This window comes from Zonotrichia leucophrys, chromosome 3 (assembly GCF_028769735.1).
Source record: "Zonotrichia leucophrys gambelii isolate GWCS_2022_RI chromosome 3, RI_Zleu_2.0, whole genome shotgun sequence".
Classification (NCBI taxonomy): Eukaryota; Metazoa; Chordata; class Aves; order Passeriformes; family Passerellidae; genus Zonotrichia; species Zonotrichia leucophrys.
Genome location: NC_088172.1, coordinates 60,426,670 through 60,454,131, shown reverse-complemented (window position 1 = coordinate 60,454,131; position 27,462 = coordinate 60,426,670). Strand labels below are relative to the sequence as shown.

The window sequence follows — 27,462 nt, the reverse complement described above, 5'->3', positions numbered from 1 at the left end:
AGATAGATAGATAGATAGATAGACAGATAGATAGATAGAGTGTTGCTCACAGCATGGTTGTAGTTGGATGGCTACATGTATGGATCTCCGGATTCTTCGATTTGTCTTCTCAGTTATTTCCTTTTTCTCTTGTGTCTTACATAAAATGACTGTGAAAAAAGCAAAATCTGGTGTGTGTAAATAGTACAGGAAAACTGGGGAGTCATAAGAAAAGTTGATAACCATTCTGTTCTTGTTTCATGAATATCCCATAATCCCTGAGAAAACATTCTAATAGAAGAGTATATGTGTGTTTGCATATGAATACACATATTCTCACATGTATGTCGTCACTCATAACTGCATTGCACAGCTTTGATAAACCTGTCTCTGATAATAAACTGTTGTTAGAAGAAGTTAAAGATGTGGTCTGAGAGAAAAGAGACAATCTTGCCAGCAGTCTCTGTAAATACACACATACGTTTTAGTGACATTGGTAGCAATAACTCCTATAATCAATATATGAAGCTGTCCTCCCTTCCTGTTATGATGTACTTCTAACTTTCCAAAACCTCTTCATTTCAGTAAGCTAGACTGTATGTGTTTGTATAAATGCAAAAATGCACAATATATTATTCCCTGGAAAAAATCAAAGTGATCTGTTTGGTACATGAATGCTGCTAGACTGGAAAAGTGAAAGATGATGTTTGGCCAGATACCACTGCAGGGCTGCCTTGCAGTAGTGGAATATGGAACAAGAGTATGTCATTCTGAGGAAAAGGTTTCCTCCTAGATGTAGAGCAGAGCTTTAACACCGTGACGTATAGAGCTGGCAAGGTTGCCAAGTACGGATGAACTGGTAATTCAAGGACCTGGGCTATTGCCCTTGATAGGAAATGTGTTCTGTCAGAAAAAAAAAAAAAAAAATCCCTTCTGCAATATTTGCAGCATTAATTTTCTTTAAAAGGTTAGCTTCACTTTATTGAAAAACATGATCCATGACTTCTGTTGTGGTACTTGTTATAACTCTGCTGGAATCTATATTAAGATTTTCAATCCATATGAAACTATATTTTATGTTTGCTTGGACAGAGTAGTTTGAGATGTTTAGAGATAATAAAAAAATTCAAGACAAATTAGCAATTATTTGAGAGTTGAGGAAATGAAAAATTAATGATATAGACTCAGTGATTTTGTAAATAATTAGCTATAGTCTTGAAAATTAAATACATTTGGGTTTGGTTTTTTTTCTACTTGAATAGAACAACTGAGGCACAAGGCAGTTAAAAGCCAAGATCATAAAGTTTACATGAGTCTGCATTTTGACATTCACCTTGAGCCATTTTTAATCTTCTGTACTTTCCATACACACAAGTCAATAGCTTAGGGTGAAAAGCTGTGCTAGCACCATTGGAAATTATATCATGAGAAACTTAGCTTCAAAGTCATATAGTCACTGTAAGAACTAGAAAAAAATTTTGACTACTAAACCAAATGGCTGATCTGGCTCTCATCAGTGCTAGCCATGTCAGATGGAGCACTGCCTTCTCAAAAGGCTGTGTGGCAGAATCCTGTGTTGGAGGATTTGGGACTTTAGCCCTAAAATTATCACCTAACTTTTTTTTCCTTAGTTGATGAAGTGATCCCCCAAAACCCTGGGACTTTGGAAAAACCTTAGCTCCATCTAGTTTGCTGAAGTTTGAAAGTTTTAACTATAATTCTCCAAATGAGAATGATATGAGTGAGCATGAGATGCAGTTATGGGACAACACTTGAATGCCATATATCACATGTTGATGGTTTCTAAAAACATTGCAGTGTAATTAGCATAACCTTATATCTGATTCTGCCACTGGACAGTATTCCCATATTGTCTCTAGTGGTTTTCTTCTGTGCATCAAGACAGAGATTTCTGTCACATCTTTGGAGCACTGATGCTTTAATTCCTTTGGTGGCAGTTTTGCTGATTCTTCAGGTGGATGAAAAAGGGGGCTATTGGTCCAGCTTTTCACTTTGGGCATGGATATATTTTAGAGGACCAAAGGAAACACACTCTCTCATAACTCAGTTTGTTCTCCTGAATCTCTTATGGGCCTTTTAGGTCAGTACTGCAGTAGTGCTTGATGGAAACAAAATCTGATGCTTGATACAAGCCTTTTAAAAAAGAGATGTAGAAAAACTTTACTTTGAACAATTTCTAATAAAATCGTGCCTGCACCTCACCAGAGGAAGAAATAACTTCACATTTATGAGCCTTACAAAGAGAGCTAGCCAGAAAGCTTCAGGTAAGTAAAGTTCCTCTGCTGAAGGCATTAATCAGGAAATGGAAGACTATCTCTGGAATCGAGCAATTCTGTCTACATCTTTTGGATGTAAAAGGGTGTAAATGTATTATGTAGACTAAGGATTAATTGACTTCTGATATTTTTAAATTTACATATTTAAAACACGTGATGACATTATGAAAGTAAAGTCTTTTGACACTAAAATAGTTTTACTACATTGTTGATACAAAAACCTGCTTGGATTCCAAATAAAATAAAATTTTTAAAAAGTCCCAAACCTCTCTGAATTTGCCTTTCCATTCCAAGAAAAAAATTAAGAAAAACGCACATTTCTTCTGAGCAAAAAGGAATTTTCACATGCCCAGTTTTATTCATGGCTTGTCCTGAGCTGTTTCAAACATTCTGTTGGATTAGTGTTTTTAAAGGTTTCTCTGCTCAAAGTCACAGGATTTTTTACCATTTTTACACTGATAAGTCCATATAATTTTTTCAGTTTCATTAAGAATACCAGGAAAAACTCTACACTTGGAAAGCTGTTTCTCAAACTGTAGCTTTAGAAGTCCAGGTGCACTTTACCCTCCCTTTGCTTGAAGGCATGCATTAATTATTGCCTCAGGAATACCTAGAAACCAAATTTAGTTTCACTGAGCTAAGAAAATTACAACTATCTTTAGATGGAGCCAGTATTTTTCCATAGTTCATAGAGCACTATTTTGAAACTCTGTCATCAATCACAAAATTATATTTACATTAGATTGTAGAATTCAAAAGCTTCAGTAGAAATAGGTAATACACAGTCAGAGAGAAATATATTTTCCATGCTGAGATCTGGAAGCAGCTGGACTTCCTGTAAGTCCAAGGCATTTATTTCATTGGAGACATCAATTGCATTAGAGATGTAGGACCAATACCTTTCAGATAAAATACTAAAATTATGAGGAGAGGTTTTCACGGAATTTGAGAAAGCAGTTATTGATTTGCTATGATTTGTTAAATTCTCAGTATGGAATTACTGTATCTGGTTAACCATGCAATGGCTAAGGAGATCAAGGGACCCCCACCAGGATTTGTGCAGTTTTTGTGTAAAAAGTAGCTGTGTTTGGTTTGGGAGGTCTCCTTCCATTTGCTCTTTTAAGGAAAGTGCCGTCACATTGCGAGGAGAGGATTTGGCACAGTGGAATGGCTCCTTAACATGTAAATGTTGGCTGGACATGCACAGAGGCTGATGCTGAAAGGACACAGTGATGCACAGACCGTATTTGTTGTCAGGGCTGGTAAATGCTCAAAGTTTGCTCCTCAGCAAGAAGAATTAACTTTTTCAATTCTTTGCTTAACAACTATGTTTTCCTTGTAGTATGCTTCTCTAGTCCTTAATGAACTACAGGAGATTAAAGGATTAAAGCCCCAAAATAATAGCAGCAAAAACCTACCACACACAATCCTAAAAACCAAATAAGTATCTATTGAATGAGATTAGGATCAGTTATGCTGCAGGCTGGTAGAAATGTGCTAGGTTAGGAATGGAGCTCATCATGGGATTTTTTACTGTTAGAGTTTGGGGGAATAAAGTGTTCATTTAGTCAGAGAAAGAATCAATATGTTGCACTTACTGTTGGTACCTTTATATAATAAATTTGCAACATTTCATAAAGCACTCAGATGAATGTCAGTTGTAGAAAATAGCCCCTGCAGAATTTATTTCCTTGGAATCTTAAAAGCACCTGCATAAAAACAACATATGAATCAGATTATATTTTGTTTTGTTTTAAAATTGCATAGCATTATATTCAGGTTGCTTTATTTTTCAGGCTTATTACTCATGACTAGGTGTGTGGTCTCTACTGGTAACATGCTCTCTCCTGATAAAGTAAGTAGACTTAGGTACATTAAATCCAGAGTGGATTTAACCAGATTTAAGAACATGCATGCATGAAGAACACAGGCCAGCACAGGGGGTTTTTGCAGGGCTGAGCTGCACAGCTCTGAGGAGTTAAAGGTTTCCCAGTGTCCAGGTGTTTTCCCACACTCGTGTCACCCATCTAATACCTGACTCTGACACATAGTTCAGAACTAAACCATCTCTGTTTTTCCAGTGGTGAATTGCTACAGAATTAATTGTCCTCATCATTCTCTGACAGCAAAAAAAAAAAAAAATCTAGTGGATATATGCTACCAGTTCTTTTAATGTAAAAGCAAAAAAGTTGTTTGTTGTGTATCTCCAACGTTTGCTCAGATCTTGGCTTACCTATAATATCAAATATCACCCAAGCATATAGACAGTAGACAGATAATTTTCTTCCTGTGTAGTAAAAATATATGTTTTATGCAATTTTAATTCAGTTTAGTAATTAATTTTTTAGAATCCATTCTATAAGCTGCAGATCTAAACATGTAGGGGAACAAAGACTTCTTTACAGACATACATATTTGGAAGTCACTTCTTCCTCTTGAGAGCATTTTGAGTGAAAATATAAATGCTGTCCATCATTTACCATCATCCAGACTTAATACTGTTTTTTTCTTTTTCAAGTATTTGTTTCTTAGAAAACAAATACTTGAAAAAGAATCCTTCTTCACTCTTTTATACTTTCTGAACTTATTTTCCTCTGTGAGTTATTAGAATACATCATAAATAAGAACAGTAGGGCTCCATTCCCATTTTGTGTGGATGGAAGTGAACTGAATGAAAAATAAGAGGTCAATAAAAATTTTTAGAAAAGTCATATTAGCACAGATAAAAAGAATCTCTGACATTTGAGTATATTTAGAACAGGTTCAGGTGAAAATCTTATGGCAAACAGAAGAATAAAATAATGAAAAAGAAATCAGGACTGTTTGTTATCTAAAAGGCTACATCAAAGTCTATTAAGGGCATGATGGTGTACAGCAGCCTGGAAGTGAGGAACATGAGTGGTCTAACAGAAGCCTTGTAAGGACAGAAAGGTCACTCAGAGAAGCCTTTGGGCACATGGAACAGGCTGCTCCCAGAACCAGGGGGAGTCTCCCACTCCCTTTGAGGTTGTTTCAGGCTTCATTGGTTAGCAGGAGACAAATACACAGAGGGAAACCTGCAAAGTCAGTTTAAAAAGTGCAGATTTATTAATCCACTTGATGGCAATCCTCTGCAATGCTGAATGATATGAATTTCCCCTCTTCACTGGATTTGCTTGCACTATGTCCACTCCCAAAGATGAGCAAAGGGAGCAGAGTCAGAGTCCTGTTGAGTGGCTGTCCTAATTAGGTGCAATAACAAGACCTGAGAAAAGTATCATTATTCCACTTGGGTTTCTCAAATCAAATGCCATTTAGACATGCAAACCAGGGTTTGATATTTACCTGGCTTTAAGGAAAAGGTCAAATTAAATAGCTATTAGCTGTTTTCTATTAGCTTTAAGGACTTTTCTTCCAAAGGCATGAATATGTCTTGCAGAATAGTTCAGTTGGGACTTGGACATAGGGATTAGGTACATAAATGGATTTTATACCAATTTATAAAAATAAGGGATTAAAGGGATTAACAGAATTGCACACCAGTGTCTCCTTTTGAGAATGGAGCTAAGTGTAACCTGTTGGTATCTCTAACCATGTGATTATTCATGCACAAGGACTCTGTGCTTAAGTATATACAGGGGAAGATGTTTGAATGGGTCTTTTTACTGGAAAGTGTTGATTCATGGACTGGTTTTTACAACATCAAGGAAACAAAAATGTTGGCTGTTTGGAAAATTCTTTATATGGTAGAAGAAAAAAAAAGTATCTTTCTAAAGAAAGAAATACCTCATTGCTATCCCCTTTTAATATACAGCTCTTAGAGAATTAAGTTGTCTGAATTTGCTTGCATTTCACTTCTGTCAATTCAAGTATACATTGCAGTGAAATTATTTAATGGAAAAATCTGCCTTAGAGTCACCTTCTAAGAGAGAAATCAGTTTTTTATAACTTCCTGGTTTTCAAATATATATTCCTATTTAATACTGATTTACATTTTTTGGAAAACAGTTAGAAGTTAGATTATATTGATGTGTATCAGACTGGAAAGAAAAAGTACTTGATGCAGCCAGCAAAATGAATGAAACATATATGCATATATATGTATATATATAGTAAAGTGAAAGCCCTATGAATTCCTGCCTGAATAGCTACAAAATGAGACATCCCAAACTCCTGCCCAATGCTCCTGTGCATCAGTTTATCCCCAAATATTTTGTTAGCAATGTCGTTTTTCTCTCCATTTATGTGTTTAGGTTATGACTGGTGCTCCCTGCCTTTGACTAGGAAAGAGGAAGGCACTGTAAGTGTAATCACCTGTGATTTATTTACTCAGGTAAACACGGCTTCCAGATTTGAGCTCTTGTTCTTCTGATTGGCTTGATTTCTGGACAGAAGTTGCAATGAATAAATGACAAAACCTAGCAAATACTGGCAGTCTCAAGTGAGCTCTGACCTGCTGTGTTGTGGGGGCTGTCAGTGGGAAGTTACATTGGGATATTTCCTGCACAGGATCCCAACCCAGCAGTGCACCTGGAAGAACTGCAGCCAGTGGAAAGCACAGTGATATTAGCACTTGGGAGCCAGGTCACAAAACTGAGCCCCTGCTGCACTGACTCCCCATACCTGGGGTTTTTTTTGGCGCATACAGAATAAAATCCCAGCCTTTCATCTCCTTGGAGTAATGAGGGCTTGGAAATGAGGCAGTAGCTCTAGAGATTTTGTGTGCTGTCTCTCACCATGAGCTCCCTGTAAGCCACATCCCCATCATTCCCTAAGACTCTCATGTACTGGACACTGTAATATGGCTGGAGCTGTAAATGTCTTCTATTTCCTTCTTCTGATACAAGTATTTCTCTTTCTTCTTCCATTTCTTCTTGGGCCCCCCATTTCCAGATGACCTTCTCATTGCCCATGCCAGAAAATCTGCATATTCATGGCTCCAGTTCACCTTCTTCTAATGGCCAATTTTTTTAGTCCTAAGTAATAGTAAGGCTTCATTTATACTGGTTTCCTCTTTCTTTCTTTTCTTTCTTTTCTTTCTTTCTTTCTTTCTTTCTTTCTTTCTTTCTTTCTTTCTTTCTTTCTTTCTTTCTTTCTTTCTTTCTTTCTTTCTTTCTTCTTCTTTCTTTCTCTTCTTCTTCTTTCTCTCTTTCTCTCTTTCTTTCCTCCTTCCCTTCCCTTCCCTTCCCTTCCCTTCCCTTCCCTTCCCTTCCCTTCCCTTCCCTTCCCTTCCCTTCCCTTCCCTTCCCTTCCCTTCCCTTCCCTTCCATTCCCTTCCCTTCCCTTCCCTTCCCCTTTCCTACAAACTAAGAGAAATGACAAGTTTTGCAAGTGTGCTTAAATTACTCAAATAGACAAGAAGTTTAAATTGCAAACAGAGTGTGTTGAAATAATCTCAGTGTGAAATCTTGCAGCATTGGAATTAGGGATGATATTTCCAATTACACTGGCATTTATTATTTCCCAACTCTCAGATTTTTACAAGTAAGCACACATTTTTATTTCAACTTCTCAGAAAAGCCTTTCCTCATTTTTGTGAAAGAAAAAACAAGTATTGATAAGTAGAAAGACTCTAGGAAAACATGATTCATCTAGGTACTATGATTTGAAAATTATTTCTAGTAGCAAAAAATAAGTGGTATATTACACCTTTTTAAAGAAGGTCACAGGAATGCAACAGTACAAACTCATTTCTGCTGACACTTTGTATCTCAGAAATTGTTTCCTCTAGTGCACTAATGATTTTTTTTTTTTGCCCTTGTCTGACACATTTTACCTCTACCTTGGCAGGAAAAGTCATTTCCTCCTGTGAGTAAATGAGTGATAGAGGATAGATGAAAGGGCAGAAATGTGCAAGTGCCATCAAAACCCTCATTTTTGATTTTTAATATGCTGCAGCTGTTGGTGTGGAGTGTTTCTCTTGCAGTTGAAAGCACAGCCAGCATGGGAATATTGATGGGTTTACATGAATCCTAAAGAGTCACAGCTTATTTGTATTCACTAATAATGTAGAGCTTGGAGGATACTGCCTGCATGGATACATTTTCAGCTGGAAAAATTGTGAAGCAGCAGCAAGGATTAGTGAAAGGGATTGATGGGGACACAGAGACATTTGGAAAAGCGAGCTCAGGTCAAAAGAGGCTACAGTGAGATTTAAGTGTTACTCTCTATTTCAAAAGCTCAGGCAAACATTAATACATAACCAAGCAACTGTAATTCAACACAGTCCCTCATGAATACATTTTGCCTTTTGAGTCTCACCAGTATTCTGGCAACAATTAATATTCTGAAGTGTCAGTAGTTAATATTACTTCTTTCAAAATCTTTGAATTCCTTTATTAATTTTATTAATTTATAATTTATCAGTAACTTCAGCAGGAATGCAGATAATCTTAATCTCTGAAACTGGGCCACATTTGCTGAGGTAGGATTTTTGGATTTTTGAAAAAGCTGGAGATGCTGGATGCTAAATGCCTGTTCAAAGTCAACAGGTACTTTTCAGTGAAGGATAAGTATACCAATGCTTTAATTTTCATTAATTATTCAGTTAGAAAATTTATAAAATTTGGCACAGAGTATTGGGAATGGCAGGGAAATCCTGCATGATTTTGATGATAAATCCACAGTACAGCAAAAAATCTAGAAAATCCTGCTGTGTGCTGTATTGATGATGTGCATAAATATAGCAGCTCAGGTGCATTCGTACACTGCTCATAGTTGCCTGTCTAGTGCTACCAGTACTACATTGCAAGTGTTTGACCTCCTGAATATCCAGGTTTTCCAAATGTTAACACAACATTAACATGTTCACTTGCCTAATAACATGGCTATGTCCCTTGCCTTTAGTTCTCAATAAAATAGCAATATCACTTCCAAGGAAAAAATCTAAAGAAGCCATCTGGGATGTGGACTCCGGGTCTTTTGTGGTATTTCAGCATGGAGCCACGTGAGCAGCCAGCTTGTTTCCTTCCAGATGCCTTCTGCCCCTGTGTTTCAGGTGACACAAATAAATCCAGTGTATTTTCCTTGTGCCCATGGGTTTGCTGAAATACCATAAACTCCTCCTCCTCCAGCTACCACTGGTAGCAAGGAGATGTTGAGGCTCCCAGCTAACACCATTTACTAATGTGAGTTTAAGCCTGGAAATGCATTCTTCTTCTCATCTGTCACTTTTAGTGTCTAACTGCTTTATTGAGATTCAGGTCTCCCTTCCTCCTTTCTCTCATAAAATGATACTGAATGAGAGGGGTCCTGTGCAATGACTTCTTCAGGAGCAAGCGTGGTGGATTTGCTTTGTCTGCAGCAGCTGGGGTGGCAGAAAGCCGGACTTGACTCAGAAGCCCACGTGTTTATCTGCCATCACCTGGCTCTGGCTCACAGCTTCACTGGCTTTGCCAAAATGCCTGGTCTCTTTGGAAACCTGATTCTCTTTTTAGCTCAGTTCCTCATGCTGTCATACCAAGCATCTGTGATCAGATTTCACATCTCAGCTGAAATGGTATAGAAGTGATCTAAGTGGGTGAGGGATTTATGTATTTATTTAACTAAAAGCGTGGGTTTTCTGAAAGCCTGGGCGGCTGTGTGGCTTCTTTCTTCTCTTCACTAAGATCATCACTGGCACTTTTGTTGTCAGACACAGGAGAAATGAGACATTGATTTGTTTATAATATATGCCAAAACAACTCTGTGTGCTTGTCTTGTTCAAATATAAAATTCTGGTATTAACAGAACCTTTGGTCTTCTTTTCCTACTCTTTAATCTGTATTTCTGCCATGACAAACAAAAAATTTCAGTTCTTAGGAAAGTGGCATTTTTCCAGACATTTTCAAGCAATTTTTCCTCTTGAGTAATTTGTTGCTGAAGATGCTTTCTTCTGTAGAAGAGGGTTACAAGCCGCAGCTGTTCTTAACCTGTTCAGTCCATTATACCTGGACTCCTCTCCTGACTACGTGTGGTTGCAATAACCTTTCTCATAGCCTGAGAGCACCATAGAAGGAGAACTGATGACAGAGAATTGCTGCTCCAACTAATGGAAATGCCTTTTTCCTTCAAGTGATTCTGTTGCTACTTTCAGTTACAAGAATTGTTATCCCAAAGGAAGGATTGCCTGTATGCCCCCCTGCTTTACCTGCTGACTTCAAGTTCCCATAAGGAGTTATAACATTGCACGATCACACTTTGTATTGTATTTTATAATTTGTGTCCCTTTTATCTTTATCTAGACTGGGTTTGCTTGTGCAGTGAAATTTCATGCAGGAGCTTTAGCACACAACCATTCACAAGCATGTGCAGTTAGTGGTGACCATTCCACTCTTCTCTTGGTACCCCTGCCCTGGATGCAAACCCTAGCTACACCTGATTCTCTCCAAGGGACATGCCCTGGCCCACAGGACAGTATTTTAAGAACACAGTGACACTGCGCTGCACGCTTCTTGCTGAACACAAGGATCCAGCTCACAAGTCCTGCAAACTGAGTTTGAAACATCTCTGAGAGCTGTAACTCAGGTCGTGCAGGAGAACAAAAGACAAAGCCTGAACTGGCCTTTCTATAGCAAACCTTTAATCCTGCAAGAAATGTGGCAAGAAGGTACCAATAGCAGTGAGTGAGGTATAAATTTGTCCTCTTCTCTGATGTCCACCAGTAGAAATCCAAAACAATTTTATCTTCTCTGGAGTCTGTCCATGGATTGCTGCAGATACTTACCTAATTAAGACTACTCAGTCCTAGGAGCTTTTACCCACATCTCTCCCTGTAGGACTGCCAAGAAAGATTAAAGGAACAACAAACAAAATACCCTCCTTAGTGGCAATCAAATAGAGAATTCTTTTCTGATTCTAAAAAATAATAGGTCGACTAGACCCACAGCAGCCTAGAAGTAGAGCTCCCTGGCAAATCAAAGCATAAAAGTGGGGCAGCTGGAAGATTCAGATGAATGGAAGGAAATAATGCTGCATTATTGCTCCTTTTTTGAGGCAATGAGACTTTGTGAAAAGATGTGCAGCATGTATCCCTACTCTTAGTTCAAGCATGAAAATACTTCTGACCTTGTAGAGCAGGAGATATTTTTTCCAGGTACAGATTCTCTTTCTTCTAGCTTTCTGCTTTGTTTCTGAAAATAGCATATTATATTTGCCATTTGAGCAGCCCTGTCAAAGCTAGGGGAAATATTTTCCTTCTAATTTATGTAGGACTCCTGATTTTAAGTCTTTTTTCGCTTCTCCTAGACTGTAATGGGTTTACAAAATGCAGGCTTTATAGGCTTGAAAGAAAAAATGCGAACAATCATGAGTCCACTCAACCTTCTTATTTTAGAAGCAAAATCCTGTTACTTAGATAGCAACCTTTACAGCTAATGTAATTATATCTCCATGTCTTTCTATTTGCCATGTACAGAATGCTCAGATTCTCAGAAACAGAAACAAAGAGAGACTGCAGAGTACCATGACTGTGTTAGCTGGATAGTGAATAGAAAACTTGTGGTGTAGTAGATGAAAATGTTACTGGATTTAAATCTTTTTGTTGTTGTCGATGGAATGATCCTGAAATTCTAGAACTGTGTAGACAAAACCCTTCAAAGATATAGTTCAAGATCCTTCATTTTACAAAGTTGCATATACGAAAGTTGAGGAATGCCTGTGATTTACTAAATTCAGCTTTGCAGTACCCTTTCAAGGGAAGGTGATACTATTTTAAAGATCTGCATACATCACTCCTCCTGTAGTGTGTAGAGATCCTGAGACAGAATTAGGAATACGTTGACTTCCACATTTAACTTTCTTAACCTTGAGTCCTTCATTTTCCCTCCTCCACATTATGCCTCTTTTACTACAAAACTCCTAAAACCATCAGACAAGAGGGTCTTAAAGAAATCAATACTCTGTGGTGTAACTGCAGTGAATTGCTGGAGCAGATCCATTTTGCACACAAAATAAAATCATTGCCTTGTGAATGTGTATTCTCTATACTAGCACTGATTTTTTAAAATTGTAATTCAAAACCTTTAGATTATAGGGATATATTTCAAATGGACAGAAAAGGAGATAGTCCAGCAAACCCAGTAAAATCTTAGTAGGAAGAGGACCCTGTCATGAGGGCTACCAACAGGCATTTATGTAGAATAGCTAAAAATTGTTTTTTCCTTAGTGCCTCCTCCCTCTCTGTCAGTCTGCTTTCATTGGAGATGTCTCCATTTAGTGACATGCCCACTTGGGCACATCTTTCCTCTGTTAACTCAAAAGAATGAACAACCACAAGAAACCCACAAGCCCTGCAAACAAAGCCTGAAAAAGGAGCACAGCTTTGGAGCATTATTTGATTACTTGTCTGTATCTCACTAAAGAACAATTGCTTGCATGCATTAAAATCCACAGTGCCTGCCACTATCGATTTCCCAGAGACTTTACAAATTCCTGGCAGCATGCATAAAGGGGGATGAAGTTTGCAATGGGCAATTTTGATTAATCTGCAGAATTCCACTAGGACTTGAAGATGTGTCTATTCCAATGGAGAAGAAAAAAAGAATTTAAGTTAAACTACATCAGGGAGCACAGTTTTCTGCAAATTGGCTCCTAGTTTGATTGAGACCAGTACTTGAATGACATGCATTTACTTTATCTGCTGTCCCTATCAAAGAATAGATGTAATTTGGTTTGTAATTTCTATAATTTCTATGTATAAGACAAAGGCTTTATGAGAGACTGGTTAAGATTTTGTTGCAAAGTCCAGACTTTTGCTTCTGAATAACTATTGTGCCACCTAGTGAGTGTTAAACTGCGCTTTTAAATAGATTGAAAGATTTACTTTAAACATACTGGTGAATAAAGAAACAAAGTATTTATGAAAATATTTTTAGTGACATATTTTGACAAAAAGTATCTTCCCTTTTTCCTTCATTTTTTACCAAGGTGTTTCACTGTTTCAACCATAAGGTAGCATTTTGTTTGCAAGTGTATTAAAGAAATGTAATACATAAAAAGGATGCACACAGAACTCTTTACTTCCCCAGCAATAAATCCATTCCAATAAATTACAAGCACAATTCCTAAGCTTATCAGTGTGAAAAGATATCCTCAAATCTCAGATTATAAGAATTTCCATTCTTTAAAACAAATAAATAAATACACTGAAAATGTTATTTTCTGACTAACTGTGATAACTTGGCAATTATTATGATTGCATGCTTAAGGCATTATTTAGACAAAATAATAAGCAGTGTTTTATATTAAAATAATAACATTCTGACACAAAGTTTCTCATAAAATTTCCTTTTCTCTATAAATTTTCTCTATAAAAATAGTTTTTGTCCAAAAAGTTATGTAGATTTCATTAGCTAGTAGATTTTTCTTAGTGATTTCTCTTCTCTAGCTGAAACCTCTCAACAGGGTTGCGATGGTTTTTTTCCTTCACTTTTTAAGTAAACCATCTGTCCTGTGTGGGAGTATTGGGTTTGCCACAGTAGAGAGCAGTAATATTTCAATCACCAAAGCCGATAACAATCAATTTCCCTTAATAGAGAATTTCCTAGCATTTTTCAAGTCACTTTACTTGAAAAGTAAAGCATCTTATGTTAAGTTGCCACATTATCTATCATCAATAAAAGCCGAAGTAGATAGTCTGCTCTTTTAATGCTTGCATGCAGTGCCATAGTTACAGTAGAAAACCCAGTGGTCAGCAATAGTTCAATTTAGAAACATTCAGATTCTCTGATACTCCAGGGAAAGTTCAAATTCATGTTTTTCAACACATGCAAATGATGCATGTTAGAGATCTTTTGTACAACAGGACCTGACACCAGGTAAACATGACATTGGATCCAGAGACTGGGATAGCTGTGTGCCAGACCTTGATGGAAACACAAACATTTTTATAATTTTCACTCAATGAACAATGGAATGGAGCTCATCTTCTTTCAACACTTTTTGTTACAAAATATCTGAGATTCAGCTCTAAGCTGAGAGAAAATGAAATTAGTTTCTGAGGGTAAAAAATATATTGTTTGGAAAAGCAGAAAACCTGTGGTTTGAGAGGGCTTTTTTACAGTTCTGGTTTTTTGTTGTTGTTTGGGCTATTTCTTTTCCCACCATGAGAAAGATTTCCAGAAAAAATATTTTCCATTTTCTGGTTTCAGGGCTTGACAGACATTTTTGTCATTTCATTTTCTTCTTGCAGACAAATGAAATTGAAAAGATTGTGTCAGGTGTCAGATGAGCTTCTTTAGAGCTCAGTTTCCAGGCTCTCTGAATTTTTTAGTACTTGAAAAGTGTTTGTACAGTGTTCTGGTTTTCTCTGGAGGTGTATTGTGAAGTGAGCAAACAGAAAAAAACAAAATTTTATTTCTTTTTAAGGCATAATCAGTGGATTACTTCATTTTAAAGCAGTACCATTTGAGATAGTAAGGAGGTCTGCCTATGAGGTTTGTTCCCTGTCCACGTGCTTAATGGCTAACATTCACATTAAATGCATGCATGTATTACTAAAAGTAGGGCAGGATTAGAAATGTAACAGCTTTTTTTTTTCCTTTATCTAGAATTGATGACAAGCTCTTCTCAATATCAATATGCTTAAACATGATTTTTTTTTTAGAGGAACAATGCCATTTCACTAAAAGAGGAGAAATCACTTACAAGGCTTGATCTTTTTTTCTTTAGACAGTATTTTTCCATGTTGATTCAAGGCATTCTGGCATTTAACAGCATCTGGGAAAATTATATAATTAAGCCTAAGAGTTCCCAATACTTTATTTCACATAGTGAAAATTTTCATGTGATTTTAAATATCTCATTGGGAGGATTATCTATGGAGTTAATGGACAGTGTTTCATAAAGAGAGAGCTGAAAATCTAGATCACAACTCTGATCCAACATTATAATAATGAACAAAATAATAATAAATCCTGGGTTAAAATTAGCATGCATAGTAAAATACTGAAATTAAGTCTTTAAGATGAAGGTTTTATTCAAAGGAAAAATATGCACTACTCACAAATAGAGGAGATGATTGAATGGCGTGTATCCTTTTTCATTTAAATCTAATACCATATTTATATTCAGTGTAGTAATAAATCCTTTTTCCAAACTTTTCTGTCCCCACATACCTGCAAAGTCAGTTTGCAGTGGTTTGTTCAAAGTGAGTAAAATTCTCAGTATTTGTAACTCTTAAGAACATCAGGCTGCATGTCTGTTTCCTCCAACGTCAATTAGACAGATGGGGTGTAATTCTAAAAGAGCTCGCTGAAACTTCCCAAAATTTGAATAACTTCATCTCATTAAAAATTGTACCTCATAGATTTAACTGAGCTGATAGTCAAGATTTGCTGTAATTAGTCAAGACTTGATTTGCTGTTGTTTTCAAGCATTTGAAAACTCTTGACATGTCCAAACTCAGGCTTTTGAATACTTCACCTTGTTCTGTGTGAATTGTTTAGACAATAACCACTAAGTGCACTTGTCCAAGAAAGAAAGTGCCTTTCTTTTGGCAAGTCTGCTGCTGCCACATTTGAGAGACATGCACTGCCCTGAGGCTTGTCACAGGTGAGATCAGTAGCTCATTTCTGAAACTTCTGGGAATCATTTTAGAGGATTTCAAGATAGGATTATTTTGAAACTGAAATTCATGGTGTGCATGACTATTCGGTCATGGAGTAAATAAATAATAGTACAGAAACACTTTTTCAGTAAATCTGTGAAAATCACTGTCCTTTAACTATACAGACAGGGATGTATGTTTGTTATAGATGGCATATTTGTAAAAAAAAAATATTATGCAGGTTGTGTAATAAATTCAATCTTTGATGGAAGTCTTAATTGAAAGAGATCAGAAATTCATATCTGGATTTTTGCCGAGATGCAACATCTGAGATTTTTTTTCTCTGGCCCTAATGGCGACAAAGTACTTATTCTTATTTTTGAGACCATGTAAATAAGCAGATGTTTCTACTGAAGTCACTGGCCATTAAAATACATTTCTATTCAAAGTTATATTTCTATCATAATATAAAACCCTCAGTGAAGGGTTCATACTACAAGAAGTAAGGTGTTTGGAAGAGCAAATTCTGTAAAAGCAAACACAGTTTAAGCAATCACATCCCCAGAGGATGTGGCAGGTACAGCTGAGCAATATGAAGATAAGTCTCTCACTCCTAGTAAAGAAGATGGTAGATGTTTGGCCAAAGCTAACTAGCAAATTAAGGCACAGAAGAGGCTCTTGCCATGGCCCAGCTTTAGAGTGCATTTCCTGGCTGTGCCAGGTGCACAGACTCAGGCACTCCCAGTCTGCCATCCTTGGATGTCCCAGCAGGAGCACTGAGGTAGCATCCCCTTGCCTCTGCCCCCAGGAGAGATGCTCCTTTCCTCTGACTGCAGGGCTGCAAGGGAGATGGATCAGGTAGCTCAGTGCTACACATTGGGTTCTCTATACACTCTTTAATGTAATGAAAAGGATCCATGTGGTTAGAGAAATGAGTTCCTAATTTGCTCATGGTAGATTTCAAGCTAGCAGCACAAATAGAGTGAGCAAATAATGAGCAAATCTAATTCATTAATTTTAAAGCACTGGCATTTAATTTAGGTGAATTTAGAAAATAAAATATATTTATGGATGCAAAATGGAAGCATTTGGGTTGAAGTGTTACTGGGATATGTTTGATTGAACATTATCTGTTTCAAGTTGATAGCTAATTAGTGAAAGATATAGTCTTCCATTATAACAATATTTGGAATAAGGTGACAAAATTATGTGTATATATAGCTGCAGATATATGTGTGTGTATAGACATAATTGTATATATACATATATATACACATCTACTTGGCATATATACACGTATTTATATATGTACATGCACATATACTTTCATCTACAGCTCTGTATACATCTACTCGTCACACTATATGTGATATACATTTGTATGTAGATATACTGATGTGTATATGTACATATATATAAGTATATGACAATCTGTTTTTATCTACTGTGAATGTGCAAGGCAGTGGCTAGGATTTTTCCTAGTGTGCTTGATTTCTATGGTTCTGTATTCTCATTCTTCAAAGAAGCTAAAATATATTTAGTGTAATGTATTTGATATAGGTGTAATGTAGTCATGGTAAATCTGAGGTTGTGTTCACTGATAATTCACTGTTCTTCCTGTTGCAACATAAATATTCATATGGAATCCTTTACTTTGTGCTACACTAGCTTCAATTGATATGAGCTACTATAAATGTAGAACTGTGAATGCTTTAATCTTCTATTACAAGCTTTTAAAATGCTTTAATGTATTTTACATTACATTACACTGTATTTTGAGGAAAAACAAAGCAAACAAACAAAAAAACCCCACTGTGTGTTTTGAAAAATTGTTATACACGATCTTGCCAATAATCTTAGGAAAACCTTGTAATTCAAATATGTATTTTTATTTTACCAAATAATAGTTTTGGAACAAAGTATATGTGCTAGTTTAGGTAACTGTATTAAGCATTCTGAAGGCTTTCTTTCTCTGTGTTAGAAAAGACTTTTATAAATCACTGCATGGAGCTCTCTGCTGTTTAGGCTACTGTGTATATAAGAGCAGTGCAGAAGAAAATGGAAAAATAAGGTAAGCAATTTTCTTGTCTGTGTAAACAGATGCACTGTGAAATTCTTCAGCCATAAAGGCTTGCTAGTTTTGAGCTCACAGATAGCCAAGCCTTAGATTGCCATCTCACTTCTCAGAAAATGCTTCATAGAGCACTTTAAAGACAGCAAGAAAAATAGACTTCTTGAATAGGAAGGTTTAAGGAAAAGAAAAATCTTGGTAAAAATATGATGTATTCACAACAGCATTTAATAAGCAGAGAGAAATTAAATGCATTGAAAATGTGTGACACTGATACTGCTTATTCTGTTTTGCTTTCTATTTACAGCAATGTGCAATAAATTACACTAGTCAAAATTTCAGGCTTTTAAATCTAGGTTATACCCATTTATTAAAATCATTGACCATTTTTGTAGATGCTCCTACCCTTCCAGTCGGTCTTAGTGGGATATCAAAAATCCCACTCCCTCTGGCATGGCAGAGAGCAGGGGTGTGCTGGCTGGATGTGTATGAAAGTCTGTACAGCCATTGCCTGTACCGGGCCTACACTTTTCCTGAATAATCCTGGGAAGTGTACACTGTGTCTGATGATCTCTGGCCTGTACCTTTCATAAGAGCCAATTAAAAAGCAAAAACATGAACAAAAAGACTCAAACCCACAGGGAATGCCATTACTATGATCTTAGGTAAGTAATTGTATATTCTTCGGCTAAAAGAAGTTTCCTTTGCTACTCCCTGCCTTGAAATTGTAATGTAGTGTATCATACCAATGATTTGTAAATTCTTATCATGGTATGTAAACCTGTAATCATTTCACAGTTTGATATGTTTGCCTCACTCAGGCCGTGCTGCACTGTTTGTTTTACTGAGGTATGTGTGGCTGCTTTCCCACTTGGTCACACGTCATTCTGCCAGAGCTTGGCTTGCTGGGCAGGTGCTGGCAGCTGCACTGCGAATCCCGCTGTCATCTTGTCAGACCCAGGACACTCCACCCCTGCAGCACTTAAACAGAAAGCAGAAGCAGCATGGCAGCTTTGGAAAATGATGGATAATGTAGCTTGCCTTGGTTTCCTAAAGTCAAGAAAATCCAGTTGTGCTCATCTGGTATGTTGTAGTGGTGGGGGTAGTGATATTTTCTTTTTTCTGTGCAGATGGACATATGGTTAATACATTTTTTTATTGAATTAAATGGTTCAATTACAGGAGCTTCTGGAAGAGGCAGAATAACAAAAGACTCCACTAATCATCCCACTGGCACTTCCATTTTGTCATATAGTGCAGCCAATGTAAGTTTAGGGTTCCCTCTAATCCCTGCAGAGTTTAAAAACCAAATTACAGATGCAGGATTGCACTGGACAGCAGGAGACAGATGGTGGGTTGTTCTCAGTTTCTCCTTTTCCTCAGTTACTCGACTGCTAAGGACTGTTCAGATTTTCATTGAAACAATGACTTAGAGAAGCTACTTTGAAGGCCAGACGTGAAGGAACTCACCTGAGAAAGAAAGAAAGTATTGGTTCCAACACTTCTTCAGTGTCTGAAGGACTGCAGCTGAACTATGATGAACCCAGGACTCCTCATCATGAGTCTTTTGAATCATGGCATTTCTGAAAGGATTTATCGTTACATTTCCATTGGAACTCCATTTCAAAGTCTACAATTAAATAGAATTCACAATTGGTTTATGGAGTTACTGATAGATAGTGTGGCATTTGCATATTAATTTTGCAAGATTATTTGTATCTCTTATCTCTTATGATATTTGTTTTGGATTTCCAAGTCTAGCACTCAGATTAGTTCATGGTTGTGTTATACAATGAAAATGGGAACTACTACCTAACTGTTAACTATTTTTATTTCCTAGTAATACTGTTATCTTTTACCATCACTTCTAAGTGATTTTTTTCCTACCCATTTTAATGAAAGTTTGATCTCCATTTTTGATATATTCTTCCTGATCTTTTCTTGTGTGTTAGAAGATACCAACTTGTCTTTTTTTTTTTATGAAAAAGCAGCATAATTATGTTATTGTCCTCCAAATGAACCTGTCAGAGTTTTCAACCAATACTTGACTAGATTGGCTGTTGCCCTACAGAGGTTTCAGAAATTTATGGCTGCAGAGCGGATGCTTTCTGGCTTTCATCCTCTGCTCTCCATCCCCAGTGTGAGTGAAGAAAGGTCTGCACCCTATAACATTAATAATTTCTGGCATATATTTAGCAAATATCATTATTTGAGATCTCTCTCATACTATTCTGGTTTTGACCTCATCCTGTCTGACAGCTCTGGAAAAAATGCTTGCTTCCTAAATAAAACATTGCAAGAAGGATGGTTTCCAGCAGTCCTGTCTTACTATTTTTCTTTTTAGAAGTTGAGCTGCTCTGAGTTTTCAATAATTCTATCAGGCAAAAGTCTTGAAATTTAACTGTTTGATTTACCAGAGCAGTATTTATTCATTATTATTGTGTTCTTATTCTGAGTTATACAGTGATGAATGCATTAAAAGTAGACTGAATTACATAATAATATGACATCTTCATTGTAACCTAATAAAACCTCATTTACACTAGATATCAAAATAGGGGAAAGGTTTGTGTTAGTTATCTTACATGAGCAAAGGAAAGGAATTGCTGATCTATTTACGGCATATGTTAAAGAAACTGCCCCACTTAAAAACCCACAGTGTCTTGTGGCTTCATAACAAAACCAAGTGCATTTGAAGGGAAAGCTGAATTTAGAAATTAACTAGAAAAATATAACCAAACCCTCCTCTTTTGGTTAAATATTTTTATGTAAAATCAGTATGTTGTGATACTCATTATTTCATGCCATTATATATTCACTCTGGAAGGATTCACATTTAGAAAACAAACATTGACAGCATATTTTGCTCAATGTTAACAGTCAATGTTGGACTTTTTCATCTGAATTTTTTTCTCCTTGGTGATATAATTCATTAACTACTAGGGATCCAGTCAGCTGACTAGAGAAGCTAAGAAATAAGAGAATTGCAAGTTCCTAGTGTGAACATGTTTTCATTTTAAGTTACTACTGGGGGGATATTATTAAAGCCTAATTATAAATTCCTTTCATGCTTTTTTCTGCTATTTTACTTAAGTGTTTAGTGATTGCTTTGACATACATCTGTCAAAGGTTTTTTTTCTGACTCTAGAGACCGTAATTTCAAAGGAACTTTTACCATGTGTTGCCCCCAAAGAAATTTTGAAGTCATTAGATGTGCAAAATCCTTAGTCCAAATATAAAAATATGCATGAAAAAATAAATAGTGGCATGTGCGAAAAATGCTAATGAGAACTTTTACTACTTTTATCAGAGAGCTGAAAGGTAGATGAAAATGGGAAGAGTTTTGCAGCCTCACAGATTAGAGTAGCTTGACACAGTGAAATTATGCTGGCTGGTATCACCATAGTTTAAGGAAAGACAGAATTGTTTGCTATCAGCTATAGCTGGAGGCAGCAGAGAGGCTGTGGCTCTATTTTGTTAGAGCCAGGATAGCACTGGGAACCAGTGTTGATTGGAACGTGGAAGATCTGTGGCTTCATATGATTGGAACCTAATTTTTAAAGGCTCCAGGATTTTTGAGATTTTGAGTCCAGGACAGATCCTACAGGGTGTGTTTTAATTCAGAGTTAGAGTTTGGGGGCATTTTAATACTACTGTGCATTCAAATTCTCCTGGGATTTTGGTTCCTCTAAATTCCTTTTGGTAATTGAATGCTTATAAGGAAACACAATGTGATCACTGTAAAGAGTTCAGATTAATCACAGTCTGGACATCACATACAGGTTTGACTTGAAATATGTCACAGGCAGCTTGGCTTTTTAAAGACATCTTTCAAAGTGCTAAAGTGATTTTATGTACAAGTATGAGGACGATTATTTAACATCTTCACCTGTTCACTTGATTTTTGTTTGGTTTTTCTCTGCTACAGACTATGTCAGAGAGCCACAATGATCATGCATAGTAACAGTTCATCCTCGCTCCTTTTACCGAATGTGAGCTCCTTCTGGAAGAGAGATTCGCATGGACTGGGACTCCTTGATGAAGCAGCATCACTCATTGGCAGCTATGATTTCCCTCAGACCACAGAGAGTTTTCCTTTCTCTACTGTGGAATCAACAAACATGACCCTCAATGCCACAAGCAAAGACCCTCTGGGTGGACACACTATCTGGCAAGTAGTTTTGATTGCTTTCCTCACTGGGATCCTTGCCCTGGTGACCATCATAGGAAACATCTTAGTGATTGTTGCATTTAAGGTTAACAAACAACTGAAAACAGTCAACAACTACTTCTTGTTGAGCCTTGCTTGTGCAGATTTGATCATCGGTGTTCTTTCCATGAATCTTTATACCACATACATCATCATGGACCACTGGGCTTTGGGAAGCTTGGCCTGTGATCTTTGGCTCTCCATTGACTATGTCGCCAGTAATGCCTCTGTCATGAACCTCCTCGTGATAAGTTTTGACAGGTATTTTTCCATCACTAGGCCACTGACATACAGAGCCAAACGAACAACCAAAAGGGCTGGGATAATGATTGGCTTAGCATGGATCGTCTCTTTTGTTCTTTGGGCCCCTGCCATCTTGTTTTGGCAGTATTTTGTTGGGGAGAGGACTGTGCCTCCTGACGAATGTTTCATCCAGTTTCTAAGTGAACCTATCATCACTTTTGGCACTGCCATAGCTGCCTTTTATTTGCCAGTCACCATTATGAGTATTTTGTATTGGAGGATCTACAAGGAGACGGAGAAGCGCACCAAAGAGTTAGCAGGGCTCCAGGCCTCAGGCAGCGAAGCGGAGGCGGCGCGCTTCGTGCACCAGACAGGCAGCTCCCGGAGCTGCAGCAGCTACGAGCTGCAGCGGCAGAACATGAAACGCTCCGCCCGAAAGAAATACAGACGCTGCCACTTCTGGCTCACAATGAAGAGCTGGGAACCCAGCACAGATCAGGGGGACCAGGAGCATAGCAGCAGTGACAGCTGGAACAACAATGATGCTGCTGCCTCCCTTGAAAATTCAGCCTCCTCTGATGAAGAAGACATTGCTGCAGAGACCAGGGCCATCTATTCAATCGTGCTGAAGCTCCCTGGTCACAGTGCTATCCTCAACTCCACAAAACTACCCTCCTCGGAAGATTTGCATGAGTCAGGGGATGAACTACAGAAATCTGACACAGAATCGAAGGAAAAGAAACCTAAAAAATTGCACCCTCCCAAAGGTGTTCAGGATGGTGGAAATTTCCAAAAGAGCTTTACTAAGCTTCCAGTTGAACCAGAATCAGAAGAGACAACCACAGCTTCTGATGGCATCTCATCAGTCACCAAGACATCGACAGCCCTGCCCTTGTCATTTAAGGAAGCAACCCTGGCAAAAAAGTTTGCCTTGAAGACCAGAAGTCAGATCACAAAACGGAAACGAATGTCACTTATCAAAGAAAAGAAAGCAGCACAGACACTCAGTGCCATTTTGTTTGCCTTCATCATTACCTGGACCCCATATAACATCATGGTTCTGGTGAACACCTTTTGCAGCTGTATCCCCAAAACTTTCTGGAACCTGGGGTATTGGCTTTGCTACATCAATAGCACGGTGAACCCCATGTGCTATGCACTGTGTAACAAAACATTCAGAAACACTTTTAAGATGCTGCTGCTGTGCCAGTGTGACAAACGAAAACGACGCAAACAGCAGTATCAGCAAAGGCAGTCCGTCATTTTTCATAAGCGGATCCCTAGGGAGGCTTCATAGAATAGTATTTTTTAAACAAATAGAAAAATAACGAAGCAGGGATGTGATGGGATGGGACAGGATAGGGTGGGATAGGACAGAACAGGATGGCATGGGACAGGGCAGGATGGGCAAAGTAGTAAGGGATGAGACAGGATGAGTTGATGAGGGAAGGTGTGTCCAGGGTGCTGATTCTGTGATTTAGACATGAAAGCAGCTGCCAGGCTTATTTATCCTTTCAATAAATCCAGTTTAATATAAAAGTCAATCCACATTCAAAAACTAAGAAACTTCAACATTTTTACTAAGGAGTGAAAGATTTAATAAAGTTTTCCTATGAATCTGTGAGAAGCTGTATAGCAATTATAAACCCATTACTGATGTGCCCAGCTCTTTGATTATAATCAACTCTGGGATCTCAGGTAAGCACATCTAGCTAGCCCAACTTTTCTTTTTCCAAGGAATCCAACAACTTTCAATCCGAGTTACATACAGATGTAGGAAGCTAGTGAAACGGGATTATGAAATTGAGACACTGTATAGGTTGAAAAATTGCCTCTTGTTGTCCTGGTAGAGCTTCCTGTCTACTTCTCTTCTGATATATTGTTAATTGTACCCCTTATTCCTGATTTCTGAGTATCTCTGTGTGCAGCTGATGTTATATGTGTGTGAGTGTGTATGTATGCCTAGCATACATTCACACCTCTGAAATGCGCACATACCAGGAAAGAGGTGACCTATTTTTTCTAGCTTTTACAGGGCCCCCCATCGTGATTACATGTAATTGAAACTTTTTAAAAGTTCAAAAATCATGTTATAAGTATATAACTCGTTATTTGCCACCTGAAATTCAAGTTTGTCTCTGGAACCAAAACATAGTGTCCATGTTTCAAACTGAGAAAACCAAAACATAGCCTGTGAGTTTACAGAGTTTTATAATTGGGTACTTTCCCAGTAAAATCTTAATCTTGAGCTCAGAGTCTCTCCTCAAAGTAATCATTAAACGATACAAAGGGGAAAGGAATTGAAGGCTACATTCAGGGAGGAGCAGGAAGCTGTCTTGGCAGGGCACAGGATAATAATGAGAGCCCAGAGCTGGGCTGCACAGCACCAGTGCCCAAAGGGAGCTGCTCAGGAGCCAGGTAGGTGCAGCCATCAGCAGCAGCGCCGTGTCCTGCTGGGGAGGCCGTGCTGCTGCCAAAGCACACCCGGCTCCTGCAACGCCTTGTCCTGAGCTGCACCGTGGGGATGCACCGCCCTGCTCAGAGCCAGCTCACATCCTGTGTGTGTGCAGCACCTCTACGGCTTCCCATGAAAGTTCACGTTGTAACTTTCTGATAAACGTTGGTGGAGCCCTGCTGCTTGCACTGTCTGCCCGGGTGATCTTCAGATGCAAATGATTTGTTTCAAAGAAATGCTTTATTTTTGCATGTGAAGGATGGTCACTAAAAAGTGTTTGTTGTTCACAACCTGTTTTAAAAATCATCAGGAGAAGTGCACCTAAATCCGTTTGATGCCAGGTTCTTCAGTGGTGTGAAAAATGTGATATTGCCAATTTGTAACCTGGCAATTTTTGATAAAGACAATTTTAAAAGGGCTTTAATATTTATAGTTTAGACATGACCAGTATTTCCTGGTATTTGTGAGGTGGTCTGCACCAAACATGATTTATAAATGTCAGAGGTCCCCTGGGGAAAGGATTGTACTTTAAACTGTTGCTCTAAATCTGATATTTGATTTAGTTACATGTTGAAAGATAATTTTGTATTCTCCTTTGAGCTGACCAAAACTACTTTTTTTTTTTTTTGTTGCTTAGACTCTTATTTTGCTGAAAATAAAACAAGTATCTTATTTTACAAAGGGGCATCAGTGTTGTGAATACAGAACTGATGTTAAAGCTGCTTTTGTATTCAGTGTGAGATGGTGTTTACAGATGATTTTGACAACAGTGGAAATATATTAAATGGTGTCTGTGTATCTAAACTATTTAATTTTGTGTTATGTTCATATAAAGAAATATTTATACATATTTCACCAAATGTTTTATTTAATGTTGATAAATATTGCTCTTCAGTCTTCAGCTGTAGTGTCCTTTTAAAGTGATTCATAAAGGTCTGCTTGAGAAATGAATAGACTATTCCTAGCTTTCTTGTTATTAAAAAAAAATTCTCTTTTGTATGAGTTGCTTAAAATGTCTACCCTAAAGTAATCTCATAAATTATATTGAACTCTACTGCAAGTACAATTTTAGTACAAAAAAGAAAAAAGTTAAAGCTTCATCTATGTCACAATTGCATTTTGAACTAAAGTTACCGAAATTGTTTTGCTGGTTTGCCACCCACATACAAAGGCACCCATGTTGCAAAGAAAATTAATTACCTTTATTTATAGAAAGAAGCATATAAATGAAAATTATTCATTACTCAAGTTGACCTAAAAATGTTTTAACATTTAAATATATATCTATATCTATATATATTGCCATATTATTATATTCTGATATCTAGAGTAGTGCTGTGCCCCTAATACACAAAATGTGAGAGCATGCAAGGAAGCCAAAGTTCATCGGGGGATTTATGGTATATTAGTATTGATTTTAAAATGGGAAACTATTATTTTTATTGAAGTTAAGCTTCCTTGAAAGCGTCTGTCACCACTGTTTACATAATAGGAAGAGTTAAATCCTTGGATTGTTCTAACAGAGAAATAAACAACCTGTCTTTTGATGTGTGAACAGGCTTTAAAATGTTATTTACAGGTATCATAAAATGTGTATGTATACACATATTGTAGCATAGATCAATTTAGTTATTATTTATTTAATGGAATATGCACTATAAAATATTAAGAATTTGGCTGTGTTACAAGTACAGTGAGCATCAATTTAATTTGTATTTTATATGTTGCTGTATTTGCTTTAAACCCATGCACACACAAAAATTTTAGCTGTATGCACTAGTGGATATATTATTTATGAACACAGGCGCACATAATAGGTTGCAGAAGAAGAACAATGCAAGACCAATGACACAGAATTACTTTTAGGAAGTACAATGTGTAATATTTCATCTGTTTTGAGGAAATTTAAGTCAGAAACACAGTAGAAAGCGTCATTCTGTGGCAGACAAACAGCTCAGTCCCATTAACCCTCCTCACAGCTCTGAAAGCTGGCTTTTCAGAGACCAGTCTCCGTTAATTGCAATAATACAGGATTAGACTCCACATGAAAAGGACCAAAAAGTCAGAAGAGATAGCCAGACAGGAGCCAATGGGTAGTCTGGAGAAAGCTTTGTAGAACAGACTCAATCACTGTCCGTCTATGAACAGGCAGCAAAATACATTATATGTTTGGCTTTTTCAGTGTGAAATTGTGATAGAAGTTTATTACTTCTGTACCGGCATAGGCAGTGAGAGATGTCTGATCTGAAGATCTGAGGGCCGGGGCCGTGGTGCATGAAGCATTTTTCCTACTCCTGCATAACACACTTTCAACAAAAGTGAACTACAGATCCGTTTGGCACTGTTTAAAGCTAAACAAGTATAGGAAAGTCCTGAGTAGTTCCCAGGATCTAAACTGGTGGATCTATGTAACCTAAACAATAAGTAGGCTACAGGGTTCTGGCAGTAGGAATATGCACACAGATATTCTGAAAGAGTTGGTGACTTTCTCAATTATGTACGGCTTTATTTTCTTACTTGGCTGTCTTGATTATTATATTTCATTATTTATTCTGCAAGAATATTCTGAAAAGTCTTGGTTCATTATCAACCTTATAGATCTAAAAAGTGAGTAGAAATCCTGAAATACACTTGGTTTGCCTCTACAGAATGCAAATATTGAAGCAAGAGGAAGTTTTAAACTTTTTTTCCCTAATCAGCAGC

General features: G+C 37.3%; 1 protein-coding gene across 3 annotated transcripts in view; it reads left to right on the top strand.

Annotated features, from left to right (window-relative positions):
- The window catches only part of CHRM3 (cholinergic receptor muscarinic 3), a 264,391-nt gene extending 238,072 nt beyond the window's left edge, over nucleotides 1–26,319 (top strand). For 2 of the 3 annotated variants that reach the window (XM_064708444.1, XM_064708445.1), the window contains one exon: nucleotides 21,780–26,319. In XM_064708444.1, coding sequence (XP_064564514.1) covers nucleotides 21,780–23,601 — 1,822 coding nt within the window. In that variant the 3' untranslated portion in view covers nucleotides 23,602–26,319. Of the gene's footprint in view, nucleotides 1–18,920; nucleotides 18,935–21,779 lie in introns of those variants that run through there. The other variant, XM_064708446.1, reaches the window with a different exon arrangement.
- The last annotated feature ends 1,143 nt before the right edge of the window (nucleotides 26,320–27,462 follow it).